Source organism: Capra hircus, chromosome 19 (genome assembly GCF_001704415.2).
Source record: "Capra hircus breed San Clemente chromosome 19, ASM170441v1, whole genome shotgun sequence".
Taxonomy (NCBI): domain Eukaryota; kingdom Metazoa; phylum Chordata; class Mammalia; order Artiodactyla; family Bovidae; genus Capra; species Capra hircus.
Window position 1 is genome coordinate 17,808,336 of NC_030826.1, and position 26,677 is coordinate 17,835,012.

General features: G+C 34.7%; 1 protein-coding gene across 2 annotated transcripts in view; it reads right to left on the reverse strand.

Moving 5' to 3' along the window:
* Nucleotides 4,322–26,677, reverse strand: part of SUZ12 (SUZ12 polycomb repressive complex 2 subunit) — a 39,271-nt gene continuing 16,915 nt past the window's right edge. Inside the window, exons 6-16 of one of the 2 annotated variants that reach the window (XM_005693232.3) lie at nucleotides 24,618–24,703; nucleotides 22,411–22,642; nucleotides 21,252–21,345; nucleotides 16,995–17,100; nucleotides 13,264–13,441; nucleotides 10,652–10,743; nucleotides 10,290–10,433; nucleotides 9,659–9,816; nucleotides 9,087–9,285; nucleotides 8,544–8,623; nucleotides 4,322–6,694 (exon numbers count right to left, since the gene is read on the reverse strand). In XM_005693232.3, coding sequence (XP_005693289.2) covers nucleotides 6,349–6,694; nucleotides 8,544–8,623; nucleotides 9,087–9,285; nucleotides 9,659–9,816; nucleotides 10,290–10,433; nucleotides 10,652–10,743; nucleotides 13,264–13,441; nucleotides 16,995–17,100; nucleotides 21,252–21,345; nucleotides 22,411–22,642; nucleotides 24,618–24,703 — 1,715 coding nt within the window. In that variant the 3' untranslated portion in view covers nucleotides 4,322–6,348. The remainder of the gene's footprint in view (nucleotides 6,695–8,543; nucleotides 8,624–9,086; nucleotides 9,286–9,658; nucleotides 9,817–10,289; nucleotides 10,434–10,651; nucleotides 10,744–13,263; nucleotides 13,442–16,994; nucleotides 17,101–21,251; nucleotides 21,346–22,410; nucleotides 22,643–24,617; nucleotides 24,704–26,677) is intronic. The other variant, XM_013971910.2, reaches the window with a different exon arrangement.

The following is a 26,677-nucleotide window of genomic DNA, read 5'->3' on the forward strand; positions in this document are numbered from 1 at the left end:
TGCGTATACATGTCACCTCCCTCTGGAATCTCTCCCTCCCGCTTCCCATCCTATTGAAGGAGGGATTTTGATCCCATTTTACAGTTGAAGAAACAAACTCAGTGTTGTCAAGTAACTGAGTTTTGGCGCTGCAAAGGCCCTGGGGTTGGCATTCAAATCCAGGCTTGTGGATTCTCAGTTCTTCTGCCACGCTCCTCTGTGTCCACACTGCCCTATGTCCCTGGGGCACCAACTTGAGATGAGACGTTTAGCTTACTAACCTGGCTTACTAAAAACACGAACGAATGTTGCCCTCTCTGGAATTCAAGATTCACAAGGACAAGAACAATGTCTGGCTTCTTCATCTTTGTATCCTCACACTTAACTAAGGCGAAGGCCATTATAGGTGCCCAGGAATTAATTAAGAAATAAATAAGGCTCCGCGATTCTAATGAACGGCACGGCAACCGTGGTCCTTTCCCTTCAGGGCCTCACAGAAGAGCCAGCTCCCTGCTTTCCCCAAATAAGAGAAATAGGGATCATTTGGACAGAATCCACTCAGAAGAAAATCTTAGTTGAATTAGTGAAGAAAGGAGTTAAGATTTGTTGGACCCCCGTTACATTCTAGGCCCTTGTTCTAGGTGATTCACATGTTTGTCTCAAACATAGAAAAAGCTTTCATTCTGTGACCTGTGTAGCTTCACTGCTTCTCTGGAGTAATGAGCGATAAGTCTAGCAAAGAGGTGCATACTTGTTTAGGGATAGGAGAAAGAAGTGGCTTTAGTTTTGATCCATGAGAACTGGGAGAATCCTTGAAACATGAGTCTTACTCAACTCATTCCCGGTACTTGGGGCAAGTCCCGGCATACATCCACAGATGGATGACTGGACAGCTGGAGTGAGAGTGTGCCGCCAAAGCAGGCAGAAGCTACTAGGGTTCTGAAAAAGGACGTAGTAGTGGACAGAAATATGACTCCAGGAGATGGTGTACCTGTAGGTGGCCACTGGTTAAGTTCTGCCATGTGGGTGGACAGGATGGTAGTCAGAAATGGGAAAAGACAACCGATTGAATACAGTAGTTTGGGAGATATACACCCTGTTCTCTAAAACCAGCTTTATAATGTGATTGATCCATGTGACATCTTAACATAACTAACAATCTTATGTTTGTCTAAGAATATACTTGAGTGAATTTTTACCTCTGTATAAAAACCAATCTTACACTTGTAAGACACAGAAGGTGCTCCAGAAATTGGATTGTAGACTGTGTATGGAGAACACCAGGGTGCGTGGTGTGTACCATGCTGTACTCTGGTACCCTGCCTGGTTGGAGGGGAGACTGCATACATCAGAGATTAAGACTGAAAAGATAGCGAATTCCAATCAGGCAGGAAAAGTACGATTTTTATGCTGTCAACAACTCAGTTCAGTTCAGTCGCTCAGTTGTGTCCGACCGTGTGTGACCCCATGGACTGCAGCACACTGGCTTCCCTGTCCATTACCAATTCCCGGAGTTTACTCAAACCCACGTCCATCACGTCGGGGATGCCATCCAACCATTTCATCCTTTGTTGTCCCCTTCTGCTTTCAATCTTTCCCAGAATCAGGGTCTTTTCCAATCAGTCAGTTCTTTGCATCAGGTGGCCAAAGTATTGGAGTTTCAGCTTCAGCATCAGTCCTTCCAGTGAATATTCAGGACTGATTTCCTTTAGGATGGACTGGTTGGATCTCCTTGCAGTCCAAGGGACTCTCAAGAGTCTTCTCCAACACAATTCGAAAGCATCAATTCTTCAGCTCTCAGCTTTCTTTATAGTTCAACTCTCACATCTGTATAGGACTACTGGAAAAACCATAGCTTTTGACTAGATGGACCTTTTGTTGGTAAAGTAATGTCTTTGCTTTTTAATATGCTGTCTAGATGGTCATAACATTTCTTCCAAGGAGCAAGTGTCTTTTAATTTTATGGCTGCAGTCACCATCTGCAGTGATTTTGGAGCCCCCAAAAATGAAGTCTGACAGTTTCCACTGTTTGCCATCTATTTCCCATAAAGGGATGGGACCAGATGCCATGATCTTAGTTTTCAGTGTTGAGCTTTAAGCCAACGTTTTCACTCTCCTCTTTCACTTTCATCAAGAGGCTCTTTAGTAATTCTTTGCTTTCTGCCATAAGGGTGGTGTCATCTGCATATCTGAGGTTATTGATATTTCTCCTTGCAATCTTGATTCCAGCCTGTGCTTCATCCAGCCCGGCATTTTGCATGATGTACTCTGTATATAAGTTAAACAAACAGGGTGACAGTATACAGCCTTGACATACTCCTTTCCCCATTTGGAACCAGTCTGTTGTTCCATGTCCAGTTCTGTTGCTTCTTGACCTGCATCCAGATTTCTCTGGTATTCCTGTCTTTTTAAGAATTTTCTAGTTTGTTGTGATCTACACAGTCAACTACTGGGAACCATCAATGATCCATTTTAATATGGTACTGGTATAGTTAATAAAACATGTATCTCTGCTTTCCTTGGAGCAACATACTATTTAGATTAACAAAAAATATAAATACAGCATTCAGACAATTTTTTACAGTGCCTGTTTTACTTAATACCAATTGACTGTGTTCCAAATCTTTGTTAACAACTTATCCATTATACCTGGTTACCAGTGAGAAACCATCCCTCTTCTGTTTTTTTAAATGTAAAAACTACAGAAAACAGGCAGTATATTTAAACTGCACAGTAACAGCCTCCTTCCCACCTGCCCTTTTGCCTAGCCATCTTTGACAGCAGTTGCTTTTGTGTATCCATTTAGTCATATTCTTCAAGCAAATATGGGCACACATTCTTTTCAAATCTTGTTAAAAATGGAAGTATTCTAGAAACTTTCCTGTACCTTTCTGATCTGCTCAACAGTGGTCAGTTTGTCGATTTACACGTGCTCCAGTTTATCTGTCAGATTAAATTCCTGAAGATGAAATCATTGGGGCAAAGGTTAAACGCATTATGATTTTAATGGTAAGTACCAAATTACTCTGTAGAGGTTGTACTAGCTTATTTCCCCACCAGAAATGTCATGAGTACCCTACTTCTCCATTTTTTACCCAACAGTATTATCAGCACTTTCACCTTTAGCAAGCTGAATCGACCTGTGTTCTTATCTTCCTTTCCTTTTCTGGCAATGTGTATCTTTGGTGTCCTCTGTCTTCCATAGTCTGCAGGCTCAACCTTCCTATCCACTCTCCCGTCTCTCTGCCTGTTTCCCTTTTGAAGGCCCTATTTCCTGCATATTCATGATAAACTTCTCCGAATCATTTTCCATTTGTTAACACTAAACTCCTCAAACCTGTTTCATTATTTAACCCTTAAAGTTGCTGTCTTACACTCATGTTCTGTTACGGGATGGCTTCCTTTATGAAACTCTTCTTCCCTTGGGTTTGTCACTGCTGATTAGTTCATTTCTTCACACTGAAACACTATTACTTCTTGGGCACTTACTTTACAGTGGGCAGAGTTCTATTTAGTTGGGTATCTCACCTGGAGGACTCCCGCAGCATCCCTGTGCTTCTCCCTGTGGAGAGCTTCTTCCCTCCCAGATTCTTGGAGCCACGGCTCACCTATGACACAGACTGGTTTGTGTCATGTCTGTGCAGTAAATCTCCAAATACTTCTTACTGCCTGAAATCCAAATGCTTAGTTACCATGGCATATAAGGCCTTCAGTTTATATAACAAATATCTCAACACCAATGAAGACCATGAGTCACTACTAAGGCTAGTGCGACTGACTCAACAGTCTAATGAAAAGGAAGCAGGTGCTTAAAGAAACAGAGTGAGCTTTGGAACCCGAGGGGCGCTCAGCTCAAGAATACACAACATGTGTACAGGCAAGCTATTTCTTATAAATAAAGCAAGCACAGTGGAGCTGCCAGCACTTCGGTAACATTTTCCTCAATTAGACTAAATTAATTTCAACTACTGACCTCACAGAATATAGTAGTATATAATTGTTTTATCATTTGTGTCTCACCATATGGCTTTTTGAAAGCCAATGTAAATCCTTCTTCATTCAAAAGAAAATTGAAAAAACCAAAGGTGAATCAGGATTAGGGCAATTAATATTGATATTACCCTAGATGATAAATTTTAAAATATTTTTTATGTGACAGTATAACATACTAGTTGCAACTGCTATTACTAGAACTGAAAGCAGGATTTCACATTAATTTTTCTCAACTTATCTGCTCTGACTGATGGATATAATTTTTTGGATATTTCCTATCCTAGCCAAGCCAAAATTTGTGTGTGTATTAACAATTCATAATATAATAAAAAACAAAACAGAATGCAGCTTTTATATTATTGAACTTTATGTACAAAATCATTTGATTTCAAATAAACATTTAATGTAAAAACAAACGTTCTTTTAAACTGAATTTTTTTTTTTTTACATCTACTGTACCATTCAAATGCTTTATCATCTTACATGATTTCTTCAAAATCTCTTATCAAGGGTACATATAGAAAAGCTTTTTTTTATAAATAGAAACAAAGGGATTTTTTCAGCTTTTATTATAAGATGACATAAAAAGTTTACTCAACAGAAGTAATTTCATTACTATTTGGGGGAGGGAATCACCAACTTTTTGTGCAAACAATGCTAGCCTTCTTTTAAGCATTAAGAGCATAACTGCTTAAGAAATGACATAAGCAATAATTCTACACCTACATCTCCCCTAAAATAATCTATTTTTTTACATATGTGCACAGCTTTAGCAAATTAAAGCCCGAGAGAAATGCTCAAAATCCACTATGCAGAGGCATAATCAGAGTTTACTGTAACTCATCATTTGGAGAGCTTACCAATCAAGGAGTCTGTAATGAAAGCTGCAGTTTCCCTCTTTCCTATTTTTTTTTAAACACAAAAAAAATCAATGACTAGGAACTTAATACTGGATGACAAATCACATCCACACTATCAGTTAAATAGCCTCACAGTTAAACACATCTTAAAGACCAATCAAATCAGTATTTACATTTTATAAATTTCTGAAGACACCATTAGAAAGCTTATATATCCCTTCATTAAACAAAATAGGGAACTGCATCTGATGGTGGTGGAATGAAATTAAAAAAATTAAAAATACCTGTATTTACAGCAGCATTGATCCTTTATAAATAAAGAATATGAAAATGCAATTATCTTTAAGGATAATAAAAAATTGAGGTGATGTTACTCAACCACAGTGCTTGGAGTTGGACTAAAAATCTATTGGTGCTTGTTAATGTGCCAGTAGTGAAACCACTTTCTGTTGGAGAAAATCCAACTGTAAATATGTGCATGAGACACATATAACACAGGGCAAAATTGCTCAAAACGATTCAAGTCAGCTTATCTGTATTGGATATTCTAATCATGAAATACATTACGAAGACATCCTTGCAAAGGAAAAAAAAAGTTACAACATTTTCTGGTTCATTTTTATAGAACATTTCCTCCCTCAAAAGTGGCATCTTAAAAATCTTAAACTCTTTCTTCCCTTGGTTTACAATCCTAATGAACAGATATGGACAGCTGAATCTTCCATGTGATTACCTAACTGGGAAAGAAGGAAAAAAAAAAAACAAACAGCAAAATGTTCAAGTTTAAAAAAATATACTGGGTGAGCAATGCACTAAAATTATCCACATAAAAACAAATGGATGGTCAGTAACCTTAGAAGCCAACATTGACATTTCACTGACAACAATGTGAAAAATTAACATGTTCTCAAACAGGCCTAAGATGAAGAAGTGCTATTTTTAAATTGTAAAATGAACTCACATAATGTAAAATACCTTATGTTGTAATTTTTCATTCCAAATTGATAAATGATTTCAAAGTCAAGGATTAAGGTCTGATTGCAAACAGTACTGCAACATAATTTCACAAAAATCTTCAGTTTCTAAAAAAAGGAATCACTTTCTAATTTTCCCTCCCCAAGAAAATGTCTCACAATTACAAAGTAGAAAAACAGCCAGTCACAAATGCAAAGAAAAAAACCCACCCAACACAATATAAATATGAAATAATTTCTAGATTATCAATTCAGTATATTTCATAAGACAATTGTTGAAGTTAAAAATACTTTAAGGTATTGCTTTTCATGCTTGAACTTGAGAATATTTTAATGACATCAATAAAACTGATATGCGGGTAATGCTGCATACTGAAGTTGAGTAGAACCCTGATTAAAAATATCCTTGTTGAAATCATTTACTTCATCTGACAGTGCCTGTTTGGAACCTATGATTAAAAACAAAAACAGAACTCTTCCTAGAGGCTGAATTCCCTAGAATGAAATTTCAGTGTTTGTCCATAATGTGGGGTTAAGCCTTTTCAGAGTTTTTGTTTTTTGCTCTGTTTTGAAACCCCTGAGACACCATCTGTTTCCAAAGCTTTCTCTTTTGAGTTAATTTCACTAAATCCATTTGCTGTCCCATTTTGTTCTTCAGTGACTTCTTCATTTGCAGGGGAAGCAGATTCTCCTTTTTCTAATTTTTGTTGCATTTCACGGAGCTTGGTAACAGCTTTATCTATTGACATTATGCTAATAAGATTAAAGTCATGCATGCTGACTAGATGAAGCATGAAGTTTCGACATAAATTCTTCTTAATTATTTTCTGTCCATAGTTTTCTACAAACAGCATACAGGCATGATTCATTTGATTGTCAGCAATAAACCTATTTAATAAAAACACAAACACATCAACAATAATACAAAGTATTTCTGTCACAGGCCACAGTGATAACTATTACAGGATAATAAGACTGTATCTAGAAAAGTGATGATTTAACTAGTAAAACTATAGTGAATCTGAGATTCGATCACCTGAATAAACTTACCATGTTCGAAATTTAAAGAGGTTTAATTTAACCAGAGCTTAAACACATGTCATTTCTGTTTTTCCTAATGAAATTAGGAAGTTAGCAGTTAAAAGTGCAAAATATTTTCTCCTGCTACTCCACTTTCATTAACTGTATAACACTATTCTCTCAGTTTCCTATTTCAGAAGCAGTGTTTCTACACACTTTCAGTTCATGGTAAACTTTGGAAAAAATGAAGATGTCACAACAATTGTGGTATAGTGTGACTGTTTTGGTGGAAGGCAAGGAATAAAATTTGAGAGAACCAAATTAAACCAAATAGGAGATGGATGTTCAATTACCCACTGAGACTCAAACCAGAATCTGTAAAATGTAAAAGCCTGATTGCAGATCTGAAAAAATACAAATAGTTTACCAACTACCTGCCACTTTGTAATGCCAGTTTATAGTGAACCTAGTAGTTCTTACGCTGAAAGATTTGGATCAGGAATTAAAATATAACTCAAGTAATTTGACTAAAACTCTATCTTGAAACTGGCATATCAAGACAAAAGGAGAAAGATTTCAGCCAAGCCTCCACATACATATTTACTCATAACTGAGTTTTAATGACTAGACCAGGGATGAGGCAAACATTTTCTGTAAAAGGCTAAACAGTAAGTATTTTAGGCTTTGCAAGCCATATGTGGGCTTTCCAGATGGCGCTAGTGGTAAATAAAGACCTCCTGCCAATGCAGGAGACATAAGAGTCGCAAGTTTGATCCTTAGGTTGGAAAGATCCCCTGGAGGAGGGCATGGCAACCCACAACAGTATTCTTGCCTGGAGAATCCCATGGACAGAGGAGCCTGGTGGGCTACAGTCCGTAGAGGCACAAAGAGTCGGACACGACTGAAACGAATTAGCAAGCCATATGTAATCTCTATTGTCTTCCTCTTTAATTTTTTTTATAACCCACTAAAACTGTGAAGACTATTCTTAGCTCAAGGCAGTTTACCAAAAAAAAAAAAAAAAAAAGGCTATAAGCGATGCACCCAGTCATCTGAACTAGAACTTAAAACACTTAAGTCCTCCATTCCCCCAAAATAAAGAAAATAAAATGCTCCTTCCCATTTATTTCATTTAACCTTTAAAGGAAAAAACCTTAGATCCATGTGCTATAAAGGAAAGCCTTATTTAAGGGTCTAATACTAATGAAGGTAGAGAAGAATCTATGTACTGACAGGTAAATAGTTCACATAGGGAAGCAGTTGTATAGGAAAAACAATGCTACAGCCCCAAAGGCACGAGAAATTAGGATTGTTCTACCCTCAGCTTTATGAAATGGTAGTAAGAAATAAGAAAAGCTAGCTGTTTAGATTTTAGTCTGAATAATAAAGCAGTTAAAAATTTTGTTAATAATTCTGTTAGTGGTTTTCAGGATTTCCAGGTGTGTAGCCCATGGTGTATTATTTATGTATTCCCTAGCAATAAAAGGAATAAAAGCTGGGTTATTAAGAAAACATTAACTAAAAACCTGCTGTTAGATGGAGCTAGCACCTTACTTAAACATTCTTTGAAGATAACCATTTTTCTAATACTTGAATTAGGATATTTAGAACAAACTATACCTAAATTTTAAGTAAGATCCTAACACAGATTTATAGAATGTGAAGCAACAAAAAGAACATAAACGAAATTGAATATTTAAATCTAGAAACACCCTACCCATGCTTCATGACATGGAGATTCCATAGTTTCATCACTTCTTTCTCTCCTTCATTAACATCAGAAAATTCCTCAATTTGCTTTTAGAAAAAAAGGAAAAAAAAATCTATTAGATGCAGAATAAATATAATTGATATTTTTAAGAAAAAATTGTGAGAATGTTAAAAACAGAATTTTTTATAACTAAAAATACCACAACTTATTTATATAGCAAAGCAGCAATGTTTCCAACATCCATTTAAGTGGTAATTTTAAAAGGGAAATCCTTAGTTATGAAATAGTTGCCTTAAAATAAAGTGAAAAACCACAAAATCATAAGAAGAAAACCTGTACTTCCTTTAGGTGGTAACTATTAAAATGACACAATTACAAAAATTGTAGATTCCTGGATTCCTTAATTTAGAAAAATGCTCCTTAACATTAAGTCAAAAATTTAATTCATATTAAAGTTATTAGTTTTCAAACAAAATCATTTCATCATAAAATTGTAAAATCATTGTCAATAATGATAATGATGGTAACAGCAACAAAACTAATAATTACAGTAATGGTTTTTTCTCTTAGCCATTCAGGGTCTTTTTCATCTTCACTATCTACTTCCATTTCTTGTGGACGGAGAGGTAAACAAGTATCACTATGGAAATAGAGGCGGTTGTGTCCACTACTGTATGTTCGCTGCTGTTCCACTTCTCCATCTTCGGATTCAAGAAATTCAGACATACTTGCTTTTGTTCTTTTTGGCCTAATGGAAAGAAATGTTGCTGTAATATTAAGTAACACAGAGAGGGCTCACACTACTCAGAGTACATTCCTTTCTTACAGAGGTTTCCACCTAGGCATGCACACAGACTTCTACTGGGAGACACTTTAATCCCCCTATAACCACTAGAGCAGTAGCCACATGAACACAGGAAAAAGCTGTGCGGAGGAAGTGAGAAAACTGCTGTAGAAACAGGAGCCAGGCAGAGTTATAAAGCAGTATACGACCCTAGAGACTTATTTAAAACTGAAATACGAACTGCCACCTAAATAGTAGTTTTGACTGGCTTCCCTTTATTCCTCAAACATCAAAAAAGTCAGAAAATAAACTTTTGCCACATAACCTTTTTACCTACCTACACACAAGAATGTGTGTGATAGGTGTTCTCTTTACTGGTCCGTTGCGACTAAAAGCAAACCCAGGTTGGCGATGAATATCCTGAGGATTTCCTGCATAGGAGCCATCATAACACTCGTTGATAGAAACATCTATCCTAGCACCTTTGGGATGATACTGTAACAAAAAGAGCAAGGTGATTAGAAAAATAAAGTATTAATTATCCTATCTTAAATACCTATTCCTCCAACTTAATTAATTAAAATGTACTTGTGGGTTCTTAAATGTTTTGAAAACTAAAATAAGCCAGGCATACCAGCATGGTGAACAGGAAGCCAGAAGATCTGGAGTCAAAAAGATCCATGTTAAAATCCTGGCTATGCCATTTATTGGCTTGGTAACTGTACAAATTATTTCTTGTCTGAGCAAGGATAAGGAAATTACCACTTAATTCAAAGAGCTGGGGTTAGGATTATGTGAGTCATTAGAGGTGCACTATGCAAATATACACAAACACTGAATCATTCACCGTAATTCATCCAAAAACAATCCATTCAATGTAGAAACTGGCATTCTGCACAAAGTATAATTTCTGAAAGCCAAATTGTATCATAATGTATAATAGTAAGAAAAAATGAAAAGCTACTTACAACATAATTGAAGATAAATCTGCTGTGGCAGAGTTTAAGATGTTTAAGTAAGCTATAAAGTTTGCGGCAGTTCAGGGTGCACCAAGGGCAATGTAGGTCATCTCTTGCTTCAGTTTGTTGTCTCGTATTGTTGTTATAAAGGAACTTTAAAGATAACAAAAAATAAAAAGAACAGCAAATCTCCAACTTATCTCAAGATATTTTGTTTCAGTATCAACTTTAAACATAGTTAAAACAATATAAAAGGAAAATCAAGTCAGAGGCATTCTTTTTATTTAAATAAGCCAAAATATTTCAGATAGAACGTGCAAAACAAAGGTATCTCATGATTACTTAAAAAAAGAAGGGTCAGCTATGCTTACCTGATAAAATATTCTTAATTTTTGTCGGTTTTCATTTGAAGTATCTTTTTCTTTTCTTGTTTGCAGATCTGTAGTCAATGATTCTTTAACAGCTGAAAATATATACTTTTAATGAAAATACTTGCTTCTAAAAAGTGAAATAATATCTGTTGTGAACATAATTAAACGATAAAGGTTTCACAAAATTCTTGTGGTATTTAATACAATGTTTTCGCCCTCAACTGATTTCAGGGGAACAATCCCTTTATCATCAACCTAACCAGATACTAAGGTCTTTACTGGTTAAGATCCATTCTTTCTTCCCCTTTAAAATGTTCTAAAACATTAGGACACCTATCACGTTCTAAAACATTTAAAAAATAACCCCAACTAATTATACGTAGTCACTGTAATGCTTTAAGCACTTTAAGGTCAAAGTAAGGTTTTGACTGGTCTCTGTATTCCCAGTGCACAACAGAGAACAGATATCCACTAAATATTAGTTTAACAAATTAAATGAAAATGATTGTAATAATATCATTCCAAATCCAAAACATAATCATTATTAATAATTTTGGTGTATTATTTTACTGACCTAAAGATGATAATTTGTATTTCTCCTGACATAAGTAATCATTTCCTATGTAAAACTTTGTAAAAATCTTTTCTTCTCAGTTTCCTGAAAACTCTTTTACTAGTATTTGGCCACAGAACACTTTGAGAAGTGCCCAGACTACAATTTCCTTGGGAAATCTTTCCCCTGACACGGGTCATTTCTTACATCTCCTAAAACTGACTCTAACTACAGTGACTTGCACATAGCTAATGGATGGACTTGAGTGGTATATGTCAAAGACAACTCCCTTCTGCCTTCTTAAACAGTCTTAGATAAAACACATGGATACCCTCAGGTCAAGGACAGTGTTCTCATCAGGCAGATAAAAAAATGAAAGAATACTGCAACCTGAGCCTTAACCCAACAGAGCTAACTGCTAGAATTTGTAAATGTTTCTCCTCTTAAAAATTTACTACAAAATTTAATCTGATAAAATTCACGTTATAATAATCCTCTTCCAGCCCCCAAATTGTTCAAATATTCTTAAATGGTTAAGTCAATTCCATAATATTAACAAATTTTTATGTAAATTTGAAAAAGCACGTAGTTCCAAACCCCTATATAGCTGCAATTCCAAACTACAAAGCTCTGAAAACCAATCATTTTCTCATGCGTTTGGGACAAATTTATTTAATGGAAAAACTTCTCCTAAACTGACATAAAGGTATCTATAGACTATGCCAAAGCCTTTGACTGTGTGGAAAATTCTGAAAGAGATGGGAATACCAGACCACCTGACCTGCCTTTTGAGAAACCTGTATGCAGGTCAGGAAGCAACAGTTAGAACTGGACATGGAACAACAGACTGGTTCCAAATAGGAAAAGGAGTACGTCAAGGCTGTATATTGTCACCCTGCTTATTTAACTTATATGCAGAGTACATCATGAGAAACAGTGGGCTGGAAGAAGCACAAGCTGGAATCAAGATTGCCGGCAGAAATATTGATGACCTCAGATATGCAGATGACACCACCCTTAGGGCAGAAAGTGAAGAGGAACTAAAAAGCCTCTTGATGAAAGTGAAAGAGGAGAGTGAAAAAGTTGGCTTAAAGCTCAACATTCAGAAAATGAAGATCATGGCATCTGTTCCCATCACTTCATGGGAAATAGATGGGGAAACAGTGGAAACAGTGTCAGACTTTATGTTTTTGGCCTCCAAAATCACTGCAGACGGTGACTGCAGCCATGAAATTAAAAGACGCTTACTCCTTGGAAGAAAAGTTATGACCAACCTAGATAGCATATTCAAAAGCAGAGACATTACTTTGCCAACAAAGGTCCGTCTAGTCAAGGCTATGGTTTTTCCAGTAGCCATGTATGTATGTCAAAGTTGGACTGTGAAGAAAGCTGAGCGCTGAAGAATTGATGCTTTTGAACCGTGGTGTTGGAGAAGACTCTTGAGGGTTCCTTGGATTGCAAGGAGATCCAACCAGTCCATTCTAAAGGAGATCAGTCCTGGGATTTCTTTGGAAGGAATGATGCTAAAGCTGAAACTCCAAAACTTTGGCCACCTCATGCGAAGAGTTGACTCATTGGAAAAGACTGATGCTGGGAGGGATTGGGGGCAGGAGGAGAAGGGGACGACAGAGGTTGAGATGGCTGGATGGCATCACCAACTCGATGGACATGAGTTTGGGTGAACTCCAGGAGTTGGTGATGGACAGGGAGGCCTGGCATGCTGTAATTCATGGGGTCGCAAAAAGTTGGACATGACTGAGCGAATGAAGTGAACTGAAACCTCATTTGAAGATATTATGTAATATATGGTATATATACTATATATTATACCATGATTCTAAAAAAAAAAAAAAAACTCCAAAATTCCCACATACATCTAGTGAATAAAGTACTGTTGATCAGCACTTCATCACAGAACTTTAGGAGAATCGTAATGTACTCATCATGTGTCTAGTAAGTCAAATAATATTTCCTAAAGATTACTGGAGCAAAAGACAAATTAATCTAAAACCTAAGTCCTAACTCTGCAAAGCATTATTTGACAGCAAAATTTTCATACCAATAGTTTGAGTAGGTTTTACTGAACCAGGCTTATTTTCTTGATGAAGACTCTCTGAATTTCTAGTGGCAAGAGGTTTAGCTATAGGAGCTGTAGATTTATCATTGGTCTCTCCTGTCCAACGAAGAGTGAACTGCAAAGTAGGTCCCTGAGAAAATGTTTCAAATGGAGGCAGTCTCTAAAAAAGAAAAAACATGAAAACAGTGAAGATCCCCCAAAATGAAGGAAATTGTAGAAGTAAAAAAAAAAATACTTATTATGACATATTAATGTGGAACTGACTTCAATCAACAGATTTTTCCTTTAAAAACCCCCAAATGCCTACATGGATAGCCAGGGAAATAAAGTAAATGTATGGCGCAGTAAAGACTGTATATAGTACTAGAGGGCTCAGACTGGCAATTGCTAAACTGGTTCCCCATACAAACACTGGCCCAATACAGCCATATTTTCAGACTTTTTTCTAAGTTCACATGAAAAATACTCCCATTTTTATTTGCTGGTAACTAACAAAATTTAAAAAAAAAACAACTATGGTACCCAAAGCCTGCCAGTTTGCAACTTCTGTAAAGATGACCAATTACTTCTGACTGAACTGAATGGTTTTAGCAATGAATAATTTTTGACTTCTCAGCTTCACTAACGACTGCCCTTGGTTCTCGCTCTGAATTTTAGGACACTGAGGCTTTCCTCCTCCACTTTCAATCACTTCCAAAGCCACTCTTCCCTTGGTCTCCTTAATTAATTCCTAGCCAACATTTAGCCAAAAGCCCCAATCTCTCACCCATCCTCAAGGATTTACCTATTAGATTATTCCCAAATTGCTTCTCTCTTCTTTACACTTAGAGCTCTAAACATTGTCACTTGGATATCCAGGTAATCCTGAACTAAAGTATGTTTAGACATGAATCTATTATCTTTTCTTCTCAAGTACACTTATTTTTGTCCCAAGCATTATCATTCTACTAGTGACCCTAAAGGAGAAGGAAATGGCAACCCACTCCAGTGTTCTTGCCTGGAGAATCCCAGGGACAGGGGAGCCTGGTGGGCTGCCGTCTATGGGGTCACACAGAGTCGGACACGACTGAAGCAACTTAGCAGCAGTGACCCTAAACTAAAAATTTCAGAATTACATTTGAAACCTATTCTTGCTATTCTCATATAATTACTACGTATAGATTCTTACTACAGTATCTTATTACTAGAGAGCAGTATCTCAGCTGCTCTCTCTGCTTCTAATTTTTACTTCTCAATCCATATTCAGGAGACCAAGTAATTTTTGTCAAAGATGCTTTCATGCTATTCCTTTTTATAGAAATCTTCAATGATTTCCTATTTTACTGCCACACAAGTCTAACCTCCTTCTACATCTTTATTACAAATAATCCTTTTAAAACTAGAATTTTAGACTGGAGTGAAGTGAAAGGGTAATCATATAAACCGATTCTGACATAATGAGTCCATATCTAGGAATTTATCTTGTAAAAATACTTGCAATGCAAAAAGATACGTGTACAAGTGAGTACAAGTATACTCACGTTTGTTAAAATGTAAAAAAATTAATTATCAACTTAAGTGACATTAGTTTAGCAACCTATGGGACATATACTTAAAAGAGTAACATAGAGCTGTTAAAAAGAAGCAAATCTATACGACCTGACTTAAAAGGATACGTCAATTCCTTGGGAAAATCCCCAAGCTCCTGTATCAGTTCAATTCAGTTGCTCAGTCGTATCCGACTCTTCGCAACCCCACGGACTGCAGCACGAGTATAAACTCATATGAGTATAAACTCATATATAATAACTCTATTTTCTCATGAAGAAACTTAAACTTTAAAAAAGAAATTTAATATTGTCTCAATTTCTTGGAAAAACCTCAAAACTCATACACAATAATCCTATTTTCTCAAGGATAAATTTAGACTTAAAAAAATTTAAAACATAAAAATAAGAAATACCTGCAGAAAATTCAAGCACTGTAGATACATATAAATTAAAGTTATTTAAAATCCCATCACCTGAAGGTAACCACTATTATGCTTAATTTTAGAAAAGGTGGTTGTATGTGTTATTATGTAAAAATTGAATATCATGGAAATCTTGTCAAAATATTGCCCTTTTTAATGGCTATCATTTTAAGAGTTAAGGTGTTTCCAATTTTTCACTATTTAAAAATTTCAGGCAAGACTTGTTACCTAGATCTTTTCAGTTATCTAGGTACTACCTTGTGACAAAATTATAAAATATAAACTGTTATATCAAATTGTTAATGAGTATATACACAATTAAAATTTTCATTTATATTGTCAGTCTCCCCTCCAGTAAAGTTATATCAACTTATTTTTAACTTCAAGCATTCTTTGAGAATATATGTCCCCACATCTCCAACTAGAAACTGTCGACCTGTTGTCAAACTAGTAATCAAAAGCTAGTAATCTCTGATTTTGTTTACATGTCTCTGAATACTAGTAAAGTTGAGTATCTTTTTAAAAAAGCTTACTAGTCATCTGTATCTGTTGCTTTAAGAGCTGTCAGACTGTTCTTTATCCATTTTTCCTAATTAGATTGCTTTTTATTAATTGCATATTCATATTAGCCTTTTGTATGTTACAAATATTTGCCCCAGTCCATCATTTGGTTTTAACTTTAGACTTTTAAAGTATAGAAACGACTCATTTTAATTAGTCGTTTTTATTGTATGCTTTCTAGCTTTTGTATCATACCTAGAAGGGCTTTTCTCATAGCAAGATTATATTAATATTCACCTGTCTTTTTTCTGAAGCTATGTAGTGTTAATTTTTACATTTACATTTATGAGCCTTCTGGAATTTATTAGGTATACATTTATTTCCAGATGGCTAGAGAGCAATTCTGTCACACAGATAATGAACGGTTTATCTTTCCCACACAGATCTAACAACAATTTTATCACAGATTAAACTCAAAACTATTTCAAGACTATGCTTCAGTGATGTGCTTGTCTATTCCTATACTTGTACCATAAACTTAAGTTCTTTTATTGTTATCTGCAATGTAAAGGTTCTCAGAAAACTTTTCCATAATTTTCCTTAGTACTATTACACACAGTTTTAGGTTAACTTTAGAATAATTCCAAGGCTTAAGAAAAAAAAAAATCCTTTCAGGATTTTGCTTGTGCTGCTACACTGATCTAATATATTTAGAAGCAAATAACACTGGTTCTTTTGTCTGCCTATCCAAGAACTGTATGTATGCCTATTTTTAAGTCTCTTAAAAGTTATTTTAAGCCTGCTTCATCTAAGATTTAAAGATTTCCTGATAAGTTTATTATTAGTCAGATGTTACCTGCTGTTACTATGAATGGGATTTAAAATATCAGTTAACATTTATTGAGCACTTATTTTATGCCAGGCACGGTGCTAAGCATCTTTCATTAATTATTTCATTTAATCCATCAATTCTATGCCTTGCTTTACAGATGAGAAAACTGAGACACATAGGATTAAGTAACTTGCCAGATGCCACATAGCTACAAGTGGAGATTTGAACCTGGTGGTCTGGCTCCAAGCATGATGCCTTCCATTAAATACTCTGACTAGATAATTTTGATTTGTGTTTTTCAAGGTATTAAAAAAAAGGACTCTTCCTTCCAATATGAATTCAACATGAATTTGCATTCGGGGAAGAAAACATCAATCAGAAATGGGAGTTTATAACTATAACGTGCTCAGTCTTCTGAGTAGTCCATACCTTCCCATCAAGAATAGTCTCCCATGTTGCTCTTTTCTTGCTTATTGGACATTCTTCCATTTCCTGCATGGCTACTTCATATTCCCCATCTAAAAGCTGTAAGCGCCTGTTAGACAAACACATACACTTTAAAGTAACCTGAGTATTACTGTAAGTACACAAATTCTACATCTTTAGATTTATATTCAAAAGCATTTATTAAATTTATAAACTAGCTTACATTCCCAACAAGATTTAAAAATATACCTACACTCCATTCCTGGCCAAAAAATTTTTTTTAATGATTTGTACTAATAACTATTACTAGAGAATTATTTCATTACTGTAGCTACTCAAATATAACTTAAAACATTTAAAGTATAATATGCTTACAGTATTAAAACTTAGTAAGTTTTAAATTTTAAGTATAAAGCATGTGTGCAGGCTTTATACTTTTAGAAATGAAATAACAACAGTGTTTTAATACTTGCCTTAGGGAGCCACTAAGAATTATGTCTGTTATCTTTAATTATTGTAAATACTTGAACTAGAATTCTTGACTCAGCAAACTGATGATTATAATGACAAATCGGATAATTATAAGATCCTAAGGGGGCACCTGGCACATATAGGTGCTCAATAAACATTTCACAGGTGAATGAATATGTGGAATACTGGTTGAATCAAAGAATCAATTAAATTAAACCCATACTCACAGTACAGTTTTAATGTGTGTGTACATATTTGTGTGTGTATATATAGTTTTTTATTTTTTCCATACCATTAAACACTGGTAACATTACTAACCTAAATACCATTCTCCAACCATACCCAATAATTAACTATATATCAAGAATCTGGCATCTCCTCATCAGTCTTAGAGAAATTCTCTTAGGTGATATTAGCTAACATTTATTGAGTGCTTACTATGTGCCAGGCCCTATTTTAAAGACTTTATTTACATGGTTCATTTAATCTTCCCAACAACTCTATGAAGTAGGCTATTACTTCACTGTTCAGAAGAGGAAACAGGGGCAGAGACAGGGTTAAATAACTTGCTTTAAGATGACACAATGAGTAGACAGAGCTAGCAATACAATATAGACAGCTTGTCTCTGCTGACTCTAAACAGCAAATGATTTCAAGAACTTAAGAATTTTTGTCTTTATGTTGTGCTACTTGAATTTTTTCTACTTCAGTGTATCAGTTTAATATTTTTTAAAGCTGATTTTATTAGTTTGAATAGATATTAATATTCTTCTAAAATGGAAAGGAGCTCTCCTCACACGTTTCCATGGCTACATAACATTCTGTTTTATGGTTGTACATTTGATGGCTACAATCCAATTTACTCTCCTATCTGTAATGTATGAAGAGTCCCTTTTCCCCCACAGCCTCATCACTGGTACTTTACCAAGTTTTTTGATATCTGTCAAACTGGTAAGTGAAAAAAATGACATCTCAATGCATTTTTATATTCAGATGTTTTACCTTTTAGTTGTTTAAAAACCATATGTTTTCTTTTTTTGTGTTTTCATGATATCCCTTCCTCATTCTATTGGTCAGTTGTGTTTTCCTTTTTATTTAATATGATCTGTATGTATTAGAGGAATGAAGTATCCATTGATATCTACATATTGTGAATTCAAATTAATTTTCTTCTGACTTGTCATTTTTATTTCAACTTGGCTTACGATGGTGTTTTTGTTTTCAAAAGGAAAGGAAAGTGAAGTCACTCAGTCGTGTCCGACTTTGCGACCCCATGGACTGCAGTCTCCCAGGCTCCTTTGTCAATGGGATTTTCTAGGCAAGAGTACTGGAGTGGGTTGCCATTTCCTTCTCCAGGGGATCTTTCCGACTCAGGGACTGAACCCAGGTCTCCTGCATTGTAGGCAGTCGCTTTACTCTCTAAGCCACCAGGGAAGCCCATTTTTTAAAAGAAACTTTTTATTTTGCTCCATATTCATATTTTTTGATATGGCTTTTGATTTTTACTCTTTAAGGAGACTTTAACTTCTCAGAGATTATAAAATGAATTTTTAAACATCTAATCCCCAGATCTTGGCTGTCAAATACTTTTCCTCTACTAAAGGAACCATGACTCTTAAGAAAGAGCCAATTCCAGAGCAGAGGTAGGAAAAGGAGAATGTAAAGCCTGGAATATCTAGAATACTCTGGAAAACAAGGAAATAAATGAATAAAAATAAGTCAAAGGGACTTAGGAACCTGTTTGGAGCTCTAGAGCTCCTCCTGAGCAAATTTAGGACAATTTGAACATTAAAATAGCAACAGAAATAGATTAAAACAGACTGAATAAAAGTGGAATTCATTAATCCATACTTGGTACCGTTACAGTGGAGAAATATGAACACCACTATAACCAAGTGATCAAACCAACTATCAGCTGTGTCTGTGACATGCACAAAGAACACATCAATTAGTGTTCTTACCCAAAATGTTTAACCTGAATCTAAACATGAAACAATCACAAAAGTCCAAAATGGAATACATTCTGCCAAACTACAGGCCTGTATTTAAAGTGTCACAGAAGGGGAAAAAAGCAGGGGGTGGCGACTGGAAAACTATCCCAAATTAAAGGAGACTAAATATGTACAACAATGGACGACTAGCTAGAGATCACAATCCTTGACTACAGCGAGTAGGGAGCAGAAAAGTACATTACCGAGGCAACTGGGAAAAGAGCACTGTATTTTTGTCTCATGTTAACTTTTCTGCATATGGTAGATGTGTTGTGGTTATGGAGGTTAATGTCCTTGCTCTCAGGAGATCTGGGCTAAGTTTAGGAATAAGAAATGGAATCAAGTGTCATGATCTAAAACCCTCAAATGGTTTATCACAAAAATACTCATGAATAAAGCACATGTGGTAAAATGTCAACAAATTATGAATCTAGGTGAAGGGTACATGGGTATTAACTACCTGCATTTTTCCTTTACCTTTTTTAAGTTTGAAAATTTTCAAAATTTAAGTTGGGAGAAAATTATTTTATGATTTCCTCTTGCTACTGTTTTAAAAAGCAGTTTTTATATGTATACCTATAGCTGATTTGTGTTATGTATGGTGGAAACCAATATAGTATTTTAAAGCTATTATCTTTCAATTAAAAATAAAACTTTTAAAAAGGCAATTGTTTTTAAATACAAGGAATATGTTAACATATTTAAGGTAGAAAGAATTTTTAAAAGAATATAATGTACCCCTCCTCCTACACTGCCTAAAAGAGAACACTTACTAACACTGATGAAGTCCAGTGTACGACAGCCTAACTGCTTTTCCCACAGACATAACCCCTTTCAAATTTCTGACTTTAGAGAAAACAATGTCGCTGACATTAAGTGACAGACTCAAAGACAACATGGTAGCAAAATCAATCGCACTATTCCTAATCACCTTTGCTTTCCCATTAAAAGCCCAGAAACTTTCTTTACCCTGGTGGCTAGTAAGTGGATATCAAGGCAATAATCTACTTTTTAAAGAGCAGGAGAAATGCACTAGTTGGCGTGGCTTTCTCCTATTCCTGACTGACAGTGAACTGTGTTCACTACAGTGAGCACCTCAGGACAAGAAATCATGGCATATTACAGGTTTCATCCTCTAATCGTACCAAATAAAGAATACTGCATTCGCTTCCCAGCGGTTCTTTACTGGCACTAAGGTGCTTAATTCCCAAGTGGAAACTGCAGAAATGATTATAAATCCAAGTGTTCCTTCCTACCCTGTGTCAAATGCACACAGAGCCACACAATGATGGTAACACACAATTTTCTTCCTTAACTCAGGTAAATACATAATCTCAATATTTGCATGAAGCCCACTTCATTCAAGTCTCTGCTCAAATATGACCTTCTCCCAGAGGCTTTCTCTATAAAACAACCCTTTATTCTCGTATTTTTCTTCACAGCATTCTCACTAAGTACATTAGCTGATACAATTTTGGGGAGTAGTACCTATTTCCTCTACTAGAATTTAAGCTCCATGAGGGCAAGGGTTTTGCTGCCTCCTCATGGGCGAAAACAGTATCTAACAAAAAAGTAGACACTGAGAAAATACTTGCTGAATAAACAATCTTAACTGAACATTCAAACAACTCATCGGTATTTACTGCTTTCTGTGATAAAGAGAAAAGTTTGGTATTTGCAAATTTGTTTTTTCATCCATAGTAATAAAGAGAAAGGCAAAGAAACGGTATCACCACTATATTCTGCTTCAAAATAAAAACATTCCTAAAACATGGGAGCCTTGCCTGTCCAACATTACCTGTTTTTATCAAATACTGTCATTTGTGCAACAAACGTTTTTTCCCCATCTTCACGATTTCGTTTTCTTCTAGCTGGAAGTTCTTCATTGACATCTGAATTTGACAAACATTACTCATGAATCAAATATTCAAACAAATACACCAGATTTATGACATTTGGACCCTTCACATAGCATATACTCTATCCCAGATGAGGTACAGGAAGTTGCAATATAAGACCCCGACTGACACCCTTCAATTTTATGTTTCTACCTTATGTGTATGTTCTTACTTTTTAATATTCATTGACATTATTAACCCCACATCTTTGCAGATGTTAGTTTCTATTCAGAATGATCTTCCCTGCTAGGCAAGGAGAAAAAAATTCCTCCTCATTCATGGTTACTTTCCAAGAACTTCAAAGAATGCCTCAAGACTCAAAGATTATTTTTGTCAAGGTATTTCTCCACTAACCTTCAAAAATACCTCTATTATACCATGGATCATTTAGCTGCAATTATATTTTATGTTTATCTCTGTATTCTAGGTTATGAGGCTTTGGAAGATGGGACTGGATTTCTTAATCATCTTTGTGTCCTGAGCACCTATATGTTATATGAATAGTTACCTCAAAGGTGGATTCAGAACAGTGTGGAGGATAGAAGGATAGATATGTGGTAAGTATAATAAAATGTTAACTGTAGAATCTAAGTGGTAGATAAATAGTTGTTCACTACCAAATTCTTTTGAATGTTCTGTATGTATGAAATTCTTCACATGCTAGGGGAAAGGATGAATTATTTGCTCAGAGACTAATTTAAATACCAATCTTTTCCATCCAGTGTTCAATATATACATATATTTTTTTACTACATGAAATGTTTCACCATATAATAATGAAAATTTTACGAATTAAATACCTAGTACAGTACAATAACCAATAGCGTAAGCACCAGGCCAGTTTACCATAATATTAATTATCTCATTAGAGATTTCCTAATAAAGGCCATGTTGTTAGAGCACATGCAATAACTTCTAGTTCTGCATCATTTTTCCCTCTAAAAGAAACACTTTGTACACAATTATGAGTACTATGAAGATGCACTACTTCAATCATTTTTACAGTTCATCTTAATCTCCAACAATAAAATCTAACAAAATTATTAAAATAAAAATTACCAATATTTTCATTGGTTTCTCCATTAATCATCCCATTATACTCTCTTCTTCCTGGACGAGTCACTCTAAATAGCAATGAGTAAGACTTCACCATATGGCTGTTACTAGGTTCAAATTCATTACTGGAAACTGCAAGGGATGGGAAGTTTCCAGGTTTTGTTTGATTGAGGTCAGGATTCAAAGGCACCTGCTTTTTACCTGTAGGAACTTGCCTTATCGGACAACTTACATCCTGCAAAGGCAAAGATTATATTTATTTATGTATATGCAATGATAAGAATGATAATAAAACCTCTAATCACAGCTATAGGAAGTACAGTTTAGGGCATGATTTCCAAATGGCATGCTAAGATTCTAAACAAAGGTCTGAAAATTGTGATGAAGCACAAAGAAAATAATCAATCAACTATCTTTCAAATATTAACACAATTGAGGACTTCCTCAATATAATGAAAATAATGATATAGTATATCTTATATTTAGCTGATGGTCATCTTAAAGTGTTAAGTTAGAAATATAGAACTAAAACCATGCCTCAAGTATTACAACTCATGTAAACTACCCTTTTCCCTTAAATATTCTAGTTTTAACAAAGTAACTAATAGGATCATTAGAAATGAAAAAAGATGATTACGATAACCCTGACAACAACCTTAAGAAATAATAAATCCATATATTGAAATATATTGTCTATAAGAAGTAATATTAATCATCTTATGAGTAATGTTCTATCGTTATATAACCAGGGCTATGCTGAAAGAGCAAAGCCGAAAAATTGCAAGATGCAGACGACCTTATAACAAGAAAATACAGTACCTATTTTAGGTAGCTTCTGTTTTAAAACAAACAGAATACATGCTTATAGTCTTAAAATTCTGTTCTAGAAGAGTGTAAAATGGGAAAAATGCAAGTCTCCGTCACCCCAGTTCTTATACTCTAGAGAGGACTAATATTAGCAAGTGGCTGTGCATATCCTTTGACGAAAATATTTATGCCTTTTCTTAACACAAGAAGGATCATACTATAGTTATAGTCATTTCTTTTTGCCTAAATAATATATCTTGAAGAATTTTCACATTACTACTTACTGTGTATGGGGTTTGGAGGACTAGAGAGTATTATTAATTAACCTTTATAGAGTTTTTAATATACAGTTACACTGGTATCTCCCATCATTTTGGTCTACTCCATATCTCTAGCACAGTTTTTACCACATCATCTTACTATGATTTTGGAAGAGCATTAGCAATAGGAACCTCTATACAGACCATTCTTACTCTTTTTTTTTGGCCTTGCCCCACAGCTCGTGGGCTTTTAGCTCCTCAACCAGGGATAGAACCCATGCTCCCAGTGGTGAAAGTGTCCTAAATTTTTGGAATGCCAGGGAAGTCCCTCCTATTCTTAAAACACTGAAGGACTTCCAAAAGTAGGTTTACTAAAAGTAAACCTACTGGCTTTGGTGGGTTGCCCAGGAAATTTAACCAGTATAACACTTGTTTCTATGGTAAAATGATTTCATCTTGCAAATAAAAATTTGAAGCAATATATTAACAAGTTAATGACTGATAACGCTAGCAGCTGAATTTCTTTGCCTGAGAGTACTGGTATAAGATAATTCTTTAGGGAAGAACACTCTCTTAGCCCTTATTTAAAATACCAGTGTGTTTAAATAGCTAAGGTGAAAAAAAAAATTAAGAGATTAGAGTAGCAGGAAGCAACTGAATTTATGTCCTAAGACGCTAAAAAATAAGCTTCTTCCCCCACATTGTCATACTTCTATAACAAAGTTTTATGCAGATACCTACAGTCAGATTAGAAAAACCTGAAGACATGGGAGGTTGGCAAAAGAGGTTATCAATTTTACAATTCAGCCATCAACATATTTTAAAGCTTTTAAGGTTTAAAACTGCTTTCCTGCTGGCTCAGTGGTAAAGAATCCACCTGCCAATGCAGGAAACTTGAGTTAGATCCCAGGGTCGGGAAGAGCCCTGGAGAAGGAAATGGCAACCCACTCCAGTATTCTTGCATGGGAGATCCCATGAATAGAAGAGCCTGGCAAGCTACAGTCCGTGGGGTCACAAAAGAGTCGGACATGGTTTAGCAACTAAACAACAACCACATAGTTTAAAAACAAATATATTTGCATAAACATATTTAACGGAAAAAAATTATTCCATTTAGTCCACCAGTATCATTTTATACATCACCTTTCTTTTTTTGTGGCAAACTTTCACAAGCAGGACTTCCAGGGTGACAGAATTTTGTTCATTTTCTGAATTTTGTGTTGGTTTATCTAAATAGAAAAACAATACTTCAAAATCTATTTTTAAAAATAGTACTCATTTTCCTAAGACGTCTGAGAATTTCAAACAGACTTTCTATAATGAAGTCTTCTCAGAAGTTTACTCATTTCTTTTCTCCAAGTCAGTTCCAAATTTAATACAGTTAAGGCTTCTTAGAAAGCATAAATGAAATAGTTCAGGAGAGGTAACACACAAAATAAACATTTTTTTCTTTCTCCCAAAATCTATTGGAAAAATTCACTAGTTTAAGATATATTTAAATTGAATTGGTTACTATCTTTCACTTCATTTTGAATGCTCAGATGTCTAAACTAAAAGGCTCTCTGATGTGACCAAAGCTTGTAACCAAAAGGATTAAAAGAAAAAAGGATTTCAAAAAATATTAAACATAACTTATGTATAATAATATAAACATATTATCATTTTATAAGCGAGCGAGCTATTTTTGACCTTTCCCCCAGAATCTTTTTTTTTTTCAGATTCTTTCCCCATTTATTACAATTTTTTTTCTTTTTTAAATTATTTTATTTTAATTGGAGGCTAATTACTTTACAATATTGTAGTGGTTTTTGCCATACATTGACATGAATCAGCCATGGGTGTACATGTGTTTCCCATTCTGAATCCCCCTCCCTCCCCCAGAATTTCTTTACAGCATAAATGGGATAGCAAAAATCAAGATATTAGTTACTACCTAGGAGAATCTCTTGGTTTACAGAGTTTAGGAATCTTAATTTTAAAGTGATAATATATAGTCTTTTTATCAATGAACTTTAAAAAAAAGGCTTCTGCCAATTAAGGTTCCAGAATACTTCCCTACAATTTATCTTTAATCCCAAAGGCACTAATAGTCCAAAACCTTAAATATTTTATCATTCATTTATCATTAAGTTTCAATAATATACAGTTACTATGTTATATATATGTATACACACACATATATATGTTATAGATGAGTAATACACACATATATATATGTTATAGATGAATCCATATACAAAGAAATAATCTTTGTTCTGAAATTTTAGGCAACACTTTTTCTGCTTAGAAATATTCTTCTTACTCAGGGTATATACATAAAACACATTTGAATCAGCCTCTTGAAAGCTGTATCCAGGATAAAGATAATTTAACATAGCCAAAATATCCAAATGTCCAAAATGCAATAACAAAAATATTCTCTGAACAATACTCACCATGAAAATAGTACCCTAATAACCTGTGTATTCATTCTAAGCAGTTATAAGTAGTAACTGCTAAACAAGTCTTCATTCAAAAATAAAAGAAAAAATAATATTTTAGGGATCTGGATGTTATTTTTCTACCCTGGTTTCTTAAAAATATTATTTCTTAAAAAAAACTACAAATATACCTTGAATAGACAAGAGAGGCAATATATCTGCTTCTTTCCAACTTCCACTAATTTCAAAGTTACAATGGGAAATTACTTTCTGGAAATAGAAGTATTGACAGTTTACTTTCTCATTTACTCCAGTAATATCAAGAAAAAAATAAAACTTTAAGTGAATCTGAGCAACTCTTGAACTGTTCTGTCATGTAGACAGGAAAAAAATTATCATACCATGTGGCAGTTTATGTCAACTAATTAATTCAAGTAAATTACTGTTACTTACATAATATTAGTAAATAGTATTCTATTAATATCCACCAATAATTTCAGTGATGAGTAATTTATGTTTATAGAAGTACCTGAGAACAAAGGGCTAACAAACCTATAAAATTCATATTATGAGCTTCTAAAGTATTAGAATTCATGTACTTTTTAAGTACCACAGGAGATCAAATATAATGAGTGATTAGAAATAAGAACTCTACGAGATGATTATAAATGATTTAGGAGAAAAAACATGAAAATGCCACTCAGGATACTTCTATTAAAAAAACAGACCAGGTCTAAGACAAAACTAGAAGTTAACATTAGCTGCTAATATGACCAGACTAAT